At 44.9% G+C, this 13,432-nt stretch overlaps 1 protein-coding gene across 3 annotated transcripts in view; it reads right to left on the bottom strand.

Moving 5' to 3' along the window:
* LOC144783075 (SPARC-related modular calcium-binding protein 1-like) overlaps nt 1–13,432 on the bottom strand; it is a 419,240-nt gene that overhangs the window by 228,671 nt on the left and 177,137 nt on the right. For all 3 annotated transcript variants that reach the window (XM_078662241.1, XM_078662242.1, XM_078662243.1), the window contains exon 3: nt 6,516–6,634. In XM_078662241.1, coding sequence (XP_078518367.1) covers nt 6,516–6,634 — 119 coding nt within the window. The remainder of the gene's footprint in view (nt 1–6,515; nt 6,635–13,432) is intronic.

Below are 13,432 nucleotides of genomic sequence, written 5' to 3'. Positions count from 1 at the left end.
AAGTGCCCTTTCGTTTTCCATAATTGATTACGAACAGGACAGTTCATAAGCCTCACCCCCGGTGGACATTGCGCCCACCCACACTGGACTGCACCTTCCCAAACGACGTGGACGGCCGCCCACCTACTGTCCTGTACTACACACTACTTGAACTGGCAACCCGGTCCTGATGAAGATCCTCAACTAAACAGGATCGAAACGCCGTTGACCCACCTACAGCGCGACTCGTGGCGAATCTTCTACCTTGGTTCCCTACACTAACAATCATTACCCATTTAATTGAGCAAGAACCATTGACTCTGTATATACTGTTTTTTCACAAGTGTCACCTTGCGTCTTTCGCTGTATATACCCACCTGTCACTTGCGTCGTCACTCTTTGCTTCACTATCACTAGTGCACAAAGCCCCCTTCGGGTTGCATCCGCATTTTGTGCTCATAGTGCTGTTCTAAACTGTTGTGTATGAAAAAAAAAATCAAAAATATATGATGCTATATGCACTTTCAAAAAACAAAAATTATAGTCTCTCTTCCCTTTTTCCTGTTTTCTTGCAATGTCTTGTACGTACGCCTTTATTTGTCCCTCCTACTAAATACGGTTGAGTTACTGTTGCTTTTAAATAAAGTATTTTTATTCAAATGTAACCCTTTTCCTTAAAGAAAAACAGGATGCATGTATAAAAAAAGTGAAAGTGTAAGTTTGATTTTTTAAGAGTAGACATTGGTCCATGGGAGCACTGCATACTAAAACATTTTTGGTCAGCATTCACAAAGGGGAAGGAGCACACAAAGGGGAAGGGCCCCAGTTAAATCCAGGCCGAAATGTTTCCCAAAGCCTCACAAAGGCATATTTGAAATAGGATATGTGAAAGTTAAGAGACTTGCTGAATCTTGTTACAGTGATACAGTACACTGATTGATTCCAATTATTTATAACAGTGTACCAATAAACAGATCAATTGTATTACAAAAATAGAGGATTCCCATTCATGAAGCATGGGACTTGCAATCCTTTTTCTTTTAGACACAAAGCAGCAATTCCACATAGGGCACACAAAAACCCTTTGTTAGGATATACTTACACAGCGCTTGCACACTGCTGCAAGATGCATTGTTTACTATTCAGTGGGCTTAAAACCCGCCCAGAGCATACCATTATTTGTTTTTGTTGTCCCTCGCATTGGCAAACTTTCGATTGCTTAAATCCCATACGCTTATCTTCCTTTCTCTTGTTAGCTCCTCCCTGAAGTATGGACCAAGTACATGTGTACTTCCTCATCTTTGTTCTTTCTTCTCTTTTTTGCAACACATTTTATTTTTATTTTATAAGAGTTTTGGTATTATTCCTGGACATGCAATGTGTTTTCCTATTTTTTGCACAGACATATGGCTTCTTTTTTATGTCGCTTTCACCCTATTTGCCAACTCTATGGATGCTTTAGTTACTTACACAAACAATTGTACTTCTCTACGCCACTCTACTCTATGCTTCACCACTCCACTATTCACTGATTCACTCTACTCTATGCCACTCTACTCTACTCTATTCCACTCCACTCCACGCCACTCAACTCAATGCCACTCAACTTTACACCAATCTACTCCACTCCACCCCACTCTACTCTAAGCCACTCCACTCTATGCCACACCATTCCACTCTGCTCCACTCCGCTCCAATCTACTAGACTCCACTCTAAACCACTCCACTGTACTCTAAGTCACTCTACTCTACGGTACTCCACACAGTGCCAATCGAAGGCACCTACACCGCTCCCCACCACTTTATGCCTCTCCAGTCTACTTCACACCACCCTACTCCATGCCACTCTGCTCTATGCCACTATAGCTATGCCACTCCACTGTATGCCACTCTACTCTACACGACTCCATCCCACTCCACTCCACTCAATGCCACTCCACACATTGCCACTCTATGCCACTCCACTCTATGCTACTCTACTCTATGCTGCTCCACCCCACTCAACTCCACTCCACTCATTGCCATCCCACTCTATGCCACTCTACTCTACGCCACTGTTCTCCACACCCCCCTCTTTTTCACCCCACTCTGTGCCAATCTACTTGATGCCACTCTACTCTACAACACTCCACTCTACATCACTTTATGCCATTCCACACTATTCCACTCCACCCCACTCTATGCCACTCTACTTTATGCCTCCCCACTCCACACTACTCCACTCTACGCCACTTCACTCTATACCAATCTACTCTATGCCACTCCACTCCACACCACTCTACGCCACTCCACTCTACTCTGTGCCACTCAAACAATGCCATTCTGCACCACTCTATTCTAAGCCACCCTATGCCACTCTATGCCACTTCACTCTGTGCCACTCCACTATACCCTCTGCCATTTGAATCTACACCACTCAAATCTATGCCACTCCACTCTATGCCACTCTATGTCACTCTCTGCCACTCTACATCATTTCCTGCCACTCCACTCTATCCTATGCCACTCCACCTTATCCTACGCCATGCCAATCTATGCCACTCTACTGTGCGCCACTCTAATACATTCTATGCCACTCCACTCCACACCACTCTATGCCTCTAAACCACTCTACTGTACTCTTCTCTACACCACTCTGCTCTACAGCACGCCACTAACGTTTATCCATGTTGAACGGCAGCTATGCTGATGTACAACATGGCTAAAGCCATTGGCAAAGTCAATGGCTCTCACATTGGTGAGACCTATTGGTTTTGCCAATACTTGTTCTCTTAAAAGGGAAGACAAAGTTTCAAATGTCGCTGCAGTCCCAGTGAAGTGACCAATTTTTGTACATGTTTGTCAACTTAGCAAAGGTACCTTAACTTAAATTTCATTGCTCACAAGAAACAGGAAAGGTAGTGATGGTATAACTGATAGCACATCAATTCAAAGCGAGATGTTGTCTCAAATTATCAATATAAGAATAACAGTATTGGTGCCCCTGAAGGTAACAATACAAAAACACCCCATTACCACGGATGTCACCACACAGAAATTGAAAAAAATTCCTGTGCAAAAAAGTCCTTAACAAAACCACTGTACCTCGGCACTCTCCAATATGTAAATCACTATTATCAATAGTGTAACAATTTTACAATTCAAAAGAAAGAAGTGTGACTTCTAACAGGAAAATAGTCCAATCAGATAACTTCTGCAAAAATTCTATTTAATTTCATATGACAAAGTTTCATTATAGTTAGAGAAGCCCAATATTCAAGATGCGATTCAAAACAAGTACATATATTGTTTTACAAAGGTGTTGATATTGCTAGTTGATCCATGGATGTCTTTGCTTGACTGGAGACACAGCGCTGTGACACAATGTATGCGCTGGATATAGATAGGTATATCACAGCCCTTGTTTTTCTTTCACTTTCCTGACAAGATCACTATATAGAATGTTCAGGTCCGCCACGATGTAATCCATCGTGGGAGTGATGTGACGCTCCCTCCGAATGGCTTGGTTTTGGAGCTTCATATCAATGCATAGTCTAATCGTCCCAGCTTTGGTGCAATAACTAGCATGGACACCTATGGCATAGGCCCAGTCACCTTCTCTATTACCCCTTATGCTCTAGGTCCCGCAACTCCTGTTTCACTTGCAGCCACAAGTGAAAAGGGACCTGTCGATGTCATAGTGCCATGAGCCTCACCGACTTGCCAATATGTAGTCGGATCTGTTTACCTTTTAGCCTTCCGAGTATGGGGAACAGTTGGGGAAACTTGTCCAGCATGGCTTTAGCTTGTGACTCTTGTGCCTGTTTTGCAAAGAATACCAGTTGAAAGTCTTCAGCTGAGTGGCAACCCAATAGCGTGCCAGTGCACCCTTCGGTGATGTGGAATCTTGCCTGGGTTGACCAGCCCTCACTCACTACATCGACTTCAATCATAACTTTTAGGGGCAGTGGCTCTATGCCCTAGTACGCATAGATTTGTGATTTTGTTATGGAGAGCACAGGGAGCAGAATGATCTGGTTGAATTGCACCGAATCCATCACATTTACTGAGGCTCCTGTGTCAAATAATGCATCGATGGCGGTGCTTCCAACCTCGACTGTGCATATGGGGGGCAGCCTCTTCCTTTTGCCATTCCTCCCAGCAAATTATACTACCAAGACATCTTCATCTTCATCCTCTAGATGGGCGCTTGCCCCGTCACTGCATTGCACATCTTCATCCACTGGTTCATCAAGGGATCACTGGTAGTGCAGCGACATCTTCTTTGACTATTCGGTGTTGTACCCCTGCTTCTCGCTTCAGGACACATTGGTAAAGTGATTTGCTTTTCCGCATTTTGAGCAGGTGTGCCCTCGAGCCGGGCAGACATTTGGGATTTTGTGTTCCAGCCTGCAGTTACCGCATTCGTTAATGGATGGGCTTGGGGTGCCCACTGGCTAAGAGAGTGCTGTTGCTTTTGGATTGCATCACCACTTCTTCCTTTATCTTTGCACTCTTCCATGGCCCACTAATGGCCACACCTTGGCTTAGTGTTGCTTCCAAGTCATTGGCCCTGGTATTAGTACTTCATCCAGTGAGATGCCTGGCTGCCGCAGGATTAGTCGTCGGAGCACCGCTGATCTGCATCCTTGTATTGCCTGGGCGCGGACTTCCTTCGATTGGCTTATGTTCAAGCATGTGCTGGTTAGCTTTCTTAGGCATGCGTAGAACATGTCAACTGATTCTGACTCTGTTTGCCTGGCCTGACATAGTTTGAAGTGCTCATAATCAGGATTGAGCTGTGGGTCAAAGTGTCTATTGAGGCATGCTATAGCGACCTTGAAATCTGCATCCCTGCCTTTTTTGGGAGAGTCTTGAATAGATCATACAGATCTGCCCCACCGAAATGCACCAGTAGTGATCTCTTCACAGCCCAAGTAAGTTACTCAGGTGGCGCGGAAATAGTGTTGAAGGCGCACAATCCAAGATCGCCATCTCGGAGCTGCTGTGGCGGGGTCAGCTAGCTCGCTGAACCGGGGTAGTGGTGCTACACAGGTGTGTTGTGCGTATTGAGCGGTGAGTGGTGGGCCTGATATTGTTGCTGGTCAGGCATTCTTGCTGTTCTGTGAGTTCACCCCTGCACTTGTGTGTATGCTGATTCTGTAGTTGTGCACATTATTTTGACATTCTCCCTCCTTTAATATTTTCTTTTTTTATTCTTTTGCCCCTCTACATTTGGCAGACGATTCACTCCTGCAGTCTTTTCCTTTTCCTTTACTCTTTGTGCTGCATGTTTCTGATGCACTTTGGCCCTAAAAGCAATATGTTGAGGCTGGATGCCCTGCTGTTTTATACTTGACAGGGTCACACTGGTCTGCAGCACACGTGGCGCGGCAGTGCCAACTTGGCAGGCCTTATCAAGCCTCCTACGGCAGTCTAGTGTGTGGTGTGCAAGTCAGGAGCTAGGTGGTGCTGTGGACGCACAATGATAAAGCACGGAGGAGTGTACACGCTTCAGGTCAGGCTCTGGATGTGGCTGAGGTGATGCACAGTCGTCGAGAGGAGGGTGGGAGCAGCACTCGGGCCGGGGCAGAGGGGCAAACAGACCTCAGCGGCAGGTATGAGCGACCATCACAGAGCTGGGCAAGTGCCCGGGAATGCTGCCGCCTACTTCCCTTTTCAATCTTTCTGCACCCAGTCGCGGTCAGGTAGCACGGCTAATCGCGGACCATCTGGTACGATAGTAGGACACTGCAGGACAGCAGGGCTTGTTGCACACGGTGGGCAGTCGCTGTTTCATCGCCAGTGTCGTGTCCATGGCTCGGTGGACACAGAGGTAACAATTATCACTGTTCGCTGTGCACATAATAACTAGACACACACTCACAGTAATGGAGTCAGCAATGGCCACAAGCAACCACTTAGTTGTTTATTTATCACCTCGGACCACGCCCGGCCAGCAGTGGCCGGCACAGGCAAGCGCAGTGGGCGGTGGGGCGGGGCGGGATGAGAGGGGGGTAAGTCGACAGATGACGGAATAGGTATAATGAAATAAATAAATAATATCTATTCCGTCGTCTGCTAACTTCCCCCCTGCCGTGCCCTGCCCTGCCCCACCCCACCCCACCCCACCGTGGTTACCTGTGCCGCCCGCTGCAGCGCCAGGCCCTCGACATAAAAACGGCAATATAGTATAGTCAGGGCACAAGTCCTAAAAAAAGAAGTGGGGGGACCTTGTCGCCGGAAGTGACGTCACGACAGGAAGTGACGTCACGAAAGGTGGCTTGCACCATAGGGCTCATTGCCTCCCCTCGCTCACCCCTTAGATGCGATTGCATCTGAGAAGTCAGCGCGTGAGCAGCATGCTGTGAGCTACGATCTTGTCCCAAAGAGGCCAAAGAGTGAGCTGTTTGGCTTGGGGTACGGCATCCACCCGGTAAAATAAGTGGGGGGACGCCGTCCACCCGCGCGGTACCCCGACTCGAGCCCTGAGTATAGTAGAGGCCGGGTTCCATTCTATACTGTTAAATCTTCCTGCACTTCCAAGGGCCACTTACCTGAAGGAAGGAGCCATCCTCGCCACACTCTGGGATGTAGATAGAGTCCGAGTGTCTTCGGGCCTGTGCTTGGGACAGGGCTACGGCTCGGTCCTCCTGACATTTGGTTAGACTCACATCTGTAAGGAACAAGGAGTGGAACATGGAGAAAGGTTTCAGACCACAAAGGAGCTCTAATACTACTGTTTAAATAAAAATACTGAGTATCGCTCAATACTGCATGGAAAGGACCAGATCAGAGAGTACATGCAAGGATCGAGCGCCTACACTTAGTGTGAATCCCTAGGCGCTCTGCTAACATAAACATTTAAGGGTGCACATCAGAGGGGTACTGAGCGAATCAGAGGCATCTACAGAGATACAGGGCTACTCATATGTAACCACAGAGAGAGAAGAGAGAGAAGAGAGAGAGAAGGCTGCTCTCAGGTAACTGTGTAAATACAGGGTTACTCACGGGTAACCAGTAGGAGAGAGAAACAGGGACAGCTTTTACGATTTTGGTTGCCCTGGGCCAATTGTATTTTGGGAGACCTTGTTCGGAACAGTTTTGAATTAATGATCCAATTCCAGCGTTTGATGCCCTCTTTGGCAAGGTCACTGACAGTGCACAGGCATATTGGTCAAAGTTCTCAACATATTTACATCTAATATTCAGGGATAGTGGTGTGTGCTTTCATTACTGCAAAACAGCATCAGTTCACTAATATTAATGCAAATAATGTGTGTGCCCCCTCCCATTTCTCATACATTAGGTCCTGTTTTGAACTCAAAGAAACTTTTTTAACGAATGTTGAATGAAACATAAACATGTTTGTCTGCAAAATGCCTGTAGCAGACTCCCACATATCACCCACATTAAAATGTAATTAAAGGAAAACAGTGACTAAAACAATCTGTTTAACAACTATTTAACAGTCTTCTGCAGAACAGAAGTGGCTCTATGGGGGTCTCATGAAAGGCTGGGGCCAAGAGCGAGAGGGCGAGTGAGTGTGTGTGAGAGAGAGAGAGAGTGTTAGTGAGAGAGAGAGAGAGAGAGAGAGAGAGAGAGAGAGGGGGGGGACTGACTCTCAGGTAACCACAGAGACACACAGCTATTCTCAGTGAACCACAGAAAGAGAGAGGGAGGCACTGCTACTCGCAGGTAACCACAGAGACGCAGGACTACTCACAGGTTATCATAGAAAGACAACACTACTCCCAGGTAATCACAGAGACTCATGGCAACTCACAGGTAACCTCAAAGATTCACACACCTACTAACAGGTAACCACAGAGAGACACAGCTACTCTCAGGTAAACACAGAGTCCCAAGGCTACTTACAGGGTAACCACAAAGAGACACAGGGATACTTACAGATGCTCACAAAAAAGAGAGGACTACTCACAGGTAATCACAGAATGACAAATAGAGATCACGCTTAACCAATGAGAAACACAAAGCTACTCACAGTTAACCACAAGGAAATAAATGGATACTAATAGATACCAAACAAAAATTAGTGGGCTACTCACAGGGACTAACATTCAGACGAAGGGCTACTCGCATGTGGCCACAGGAAGACACAGGACTGCTCATAGACACACAAAGAGGCACGAGCTTCTGTCAGGTAACCAATAAGGACTACTCGCAGCTAACCACTGAGAAAGACTGGGATATTTACTGGTGACCAGAGACATACAGGCCTGAAAAAGAGAGCTACTCATAGGTAAACACAGAAAGACCCTTGGCTTCTCACATGGAACCATAGAGAGACATAATGATACCACAGAATGACAGAACTTGCTACAAAGAGATTCTCGGCTACTCACAGGCAACCACAAAGTAACAGAGGAAAATTGGTAGGTAACCAAACAGAGTCACTGGGCTACATATAAGTAGCCAGAGAGAGACAGAACACTACTCAGAGGTAACACAGTGAGGCTCATGGTTCCTCACAGGTAACCATGTAGAAACATAGAGCTACACACAGAACACCACACAGAGGGCTACTGTTAACCACAGAGAGACTTAGGGGCATTCCAGGGTAACCACAGAGACACGTATAGCTACTGAGAGGACACTAACATGAGACACAGGTGAACCATAGGTAATCAGTGGGAGACAAAGGCCTTCTCATGGGCTACCACAGAAAGACACAGGCCTATTTGCCCATAACTACAGAGAAACACTGGGTTATTCACATATAACTGCAAAGAAACAGACAGGTAACCGCAGTGATATGCAGGGCTATTCAGAGGTAACCACAAACAAACAGGGATACTCACAGGCAACCATAGACAGACAGAGGCCTACTCGTTCATAACTACAGAGTGACACCATGCTACTCACAGGTAATCAAGAGTGAGGCAGTGATAGTCACAAGTAACCAAAGAGAGAGAGAGAGAGACACACACACAGGATTAGTCACAGATAATCATAGAGTGACAGAAGAGACTCATAGAAACCCAGAGAGACAGTAGGCTACTCAAAGCTAAGCACAGAGACAAAGGGCTACTCACAGTTAACCACAAAAAGACACAGAGCAACTTGCACGTAACCATAGTATCTACTGATAGAGTCCCAGAGAGAGACAGAGAGCTACTCACAGATAAGATAACCAGATAAAGACAGAGGACTGTTAACAGACAAACTCACAGAGACAGGGGCTCCTAATATGTAATGAGATCCAGAGACAGACAAAGTGCTACTCACATTTAAAAGGGAGTCACTGGAAGGCAGCTAGCTAACAAAGGGGAACAACATTACACCTCACACATCTAAGAGAAGGGCACAGTACTGGACCCATATAGGAGAGTGGTACTAGGCTCACTTAACAGAGTGACAACAACAATATAACAGTGGGCCTCAGGCTTCTTGAACAAGAGAGAGGGACTCACTGCTATTCGCATCTAAAAAAGTGCACAACGCTATTTACAGCTGTCAGGTGCACTGCTGTCTCAAGGGCACATGAGTACTCCTAGCTAACAGAGGTACATTATTACTCAGCGAAGGGCACCATATTGCCTATGTCTAACATAAGTGCACAGCTATTAGATGGAGTAAGGGCTACTTAAAGATACCATGATGAATAGTGGTAAGTAGCTATTTGAGGGTACACAGGACTGCTCACAGAATCACTGGACTACAGGCCAATGGGAGGAGGGTACAATACTACAAAAACAACAAAGATTAGCCTCTATTAATAAGAGCGTGGGCAGGGATTACTGACAGGTAACAGGAGAGAGACATGGGATTACCCACAGATAATAATAGAGAGGCATGAGGATACCCACAACTACCAACATAGCAGCATGGTGCTTCTCCCAGGTGACAACATATAGGCATTGGGCTACTGACAGGTAACAACAGAGAGGCATGGGGCTACTCACAGGTAACGACACAGAGACATGGTGATAGTCACAGCAAACAACAGAGAGCATTGGGGCTAATCACAGGTAACAAAGAGGCATAGGGCTACTCAAAGGTAAGTAAAATCAAAAGTGTATTAAGTAAGACACCGACAGGGATCAACAATATAAATTGTTACCGCAATCATACTAAGAGTCCAATAATACACGTACCTAAAATATTTAATACAATTTCAAGAAGGGAACTGAACTGAAACCGCAGGGCAAGTATAAAGTGTGTGTCTTAACTCTTAAATCCCTCCCTTACACAAATCGCTCAAATCTGTAAAATTACAGCGACACTTGTAGGCATGAGCATTGCCTTATAGGTGCATATTCAGGAAGAGCATATGTGAGAGTCAGAGAGATTTTTGCTCTGTATATTTTTATACATATTTAAAATGTCTCCTTCCCAAACATTTATAAAACCGATTTAGAGCGACCTCATGTCCTACGGTGCACACACTGAGCTTTATAATCACGATTCTGGCTTTTCCTAAATATGTGTATGATTTTACCATTTCTATTGGCGTTTCATCTATGTGCCAACTAAATGGGCAACAGTGATTTCTTCCTTACTTCAGTCTAAGAAATATACATGTTTAGTGATTTTTTTCTGCATACCCATTTGAGGCTTTCAAATGACCCTGTAAACCTAATGGTGTAAGGTCGAATAAAACCACATTTTTTTTTTTACATTAAAACATGTAAATGATAAAATGCAACATGTTGAGGAAAATTCCTAACATTTGTAAATAGAACCGAGAAATCACAAAGGTATATAGAAAAGAGAAGGGGCAAAAGACAGCCTTCCTGTAGGCCATTTTTTGTTTCCATTATTAGTGTAAGTCCTTTACTTCCTCCCATTAACACTCTACACCATATAGAAGAATGCTGTACTATAAATATTATTAATACATTTGGGAGGGATGCCTATTGTAATCAGTTTATTCCAAAGGGTTGGCATGTCCACTTTAACAAATGCTGTCGAAAAGTCAATGAAGGCATTGTACAGGATTTGGGATTTCGGCACCACATATTTGTCTATTAAAGTCTAAACTATTGCAATGTTATCCATAGAAGCGTGGTTGGGTCAAAATCCAAACAGTTCTTGTGGAACAATTCCTTTAGAGAGTGCCCAATCCAGTAGGTAATATACTAGCTGCATTGATTTTTCCTGGCACATCCAGGATAGCAAACTATCGATAATTGGCTATAGATGTACGCAAACATTTCTTATGGAGAGGTATTATGATACTACCTTTCCAAGAGGAGGGTACTTGGCCTGTGTGGTAACAATATTCAAAGAGAGGTAGTAAAGATTTGCCCCATTCCTCAGGATCCTTTTTCAGAAATTGTATGAGGATTTTATCTAGACCCATTGCTGCCGCTGATCTTGCACCTCTTATATACGCTGCTTTTTGTTTACTTGAAGGGGGCATTATGACTTCAGCTTGGTTTGCTGGAATATTTATTAGCCATTCATTTGGTTGTGAAGATAAATTCTGCAAATACAACTTGGATCCATTTTCATTCCATTCTGACACCGGAATAGGGATAGTTGGTAAAGATTTTTTGAATCCGCTATGGGATGCAATGAGACTCCAGAATCTCCTTGAATGTTTATTTTTTGCTGCTTGCTGGAAATCAATCCACCTTCCTTTTCAAGTTTCAATGGATCCTTTTCCTATTATTTCGTAATATCAACATTTCTTTTTTCCTAACGACAGAGTACTCAATGAAATGAAGTCGAGTGAGTTTATTTTTAACCTGTTTTCCTTTTTTCCCTTTGGTCGATTACTGATGTTAGAGACCTCTTTAGTGACTTCCAGGATAATATCCTAATAGGCAGTTATTGGATTCACCTTTTTATTCCTATATAAGTCTCAATAATGTGTTATTAGGTAGTTCACTTTACTGATCAACCTCAAATTCCAAAACATCTTGCTACGCGCCCTGTGCTTTAACGTTTACTAACTCCAATGTCCAATTCACAATTTGTTGGACCTGTACATCAAGTACAATAAGTAAAAGTGTGTGGTTACTTACTTGATCAAAATTGACACTGATCTCTACAAAAGCACTATATAGATCATGGGTAGCTATTACATAACCGTTGATGGAAGATCCTGTACTACCTTTCCTCGTTGGTGCAGCAGGTATATCCGGGGCCACCCTTCTGTTTATTATTACCCCATTAATGACTCTAAGAGATTCCAATAGCATTCTACCTCTTCGGTCTGTTTTCTGTGAGCGGGGAAATCAGGGTTCTGGTATATTCTAGAAATCTTCCAGTGACTTATTTGTACACTGAGATAATATAGCATTAGAGATGTTGGCATTAAAATCACACTAACTTTATTTCTTTGCTCTAAAATAGTTTCAATATCGTATATCGTATTTAAAGTTAGGTTATGTGTGTGTATATATATATGCTGTTTTCTATTAAAGGTTCCCGTGGTTTCCCCTATGTGGCCTCGTATCTTTTCTGCACTGGAGAGCATTTGCTTATTGATTTCTACACGCCGGCCAGTGGCGTGCAAGAGGCCCCGCTCTATCAAGTGGCAGGAGGATTGCTGGCATCAGCTGTTCCAACTTGTTTGTTTCTTCCGAGGTATCGGTTTCACTCCTGCTCACCTCCGTCCTTGACAACGCCTTGGATGCTGCCCGAATTGGCTCGTGACTGCACGAGGAGCCAAGTGCACTGTCACTTAGGCTCACAGCCCAGCGGAATCTCGTTTTGGAGGTTGGAGCATCGTGGGGACCCAAGGGAGCCTGGGGTCATTATTTCTACCTGGGTGACCCTTCCTACCACAAAGCGCCTTTTTCCCTGCAGCCTTCCCCATTCAACACATCACCGGAAACACTGCATTCTGGGACTTGTAGTTGGCTATGTGACCACAGTGGCAGTGCGGCCACGTGACTTGGGGGTGGAACATTCCCTCCTATGAGGGATTAGCAGGACACCTAAAAGGCGGGGTTTGGCTTTATTTCAGGTAACAGCGGCGTCTGAAGAAGGCACAACGCCGAAATGCATCATGCCTATGCTGTTTTCCATTAAAGGTTCCCGTGGTTTCCCCTATGTGGCCTCGTATCTTTTCTGCACTGGAGAGGATTTGCTTATTGATATATATATATATTTATATATATATATATATATATATATATATATATATATATATATATATATATATATATATATATATTGAATACAAGAAAATAATTTCTTTGTTGATTTCCCGTTTTGGGGAGATTAACTCCTTCACTGCGGCGGCTATTCCGCCGCAGTCCTAAGGGGGCGGGGCGGCCGCACGGCAGGCGCATGCTGGTGACGGAACCGCTCCGTCACCAGCCGCGGTTGCGCTGTGCTCATGACGGAGCGGTTCCGTCACGGCCCCACCCGCTCAATGGAACGCTCAGCGCAGGCGCGGAATCCGCGTCGTGCAGGCGTGCCGAGCGGGCCGTGACGGAACCGCTCCGTCATCAGCACAGCGCGACCGCAGCTGATGACGGAGTGGTTCCGTCACCAG

Source organism: Lissotriton helveticus, chromosome 9 (assembly GCF_964261635.1).
Source record: "Lissotriton helveticus chromosome 9, aLisHel1.1, whole genome shotgun sequence".
Classification (NCBI taxonomy): Eukaryota; Metazoa; Chordata; class Amphibia; order Caudata; family Salamandridae; genus Lissotriton; species Lissotriton helveticus.
The sequence above is the reverse complement of the archived record's forward strand: the minus strand, read 5'-3'. Positions and strand labels throughout refer to the sequence as shown.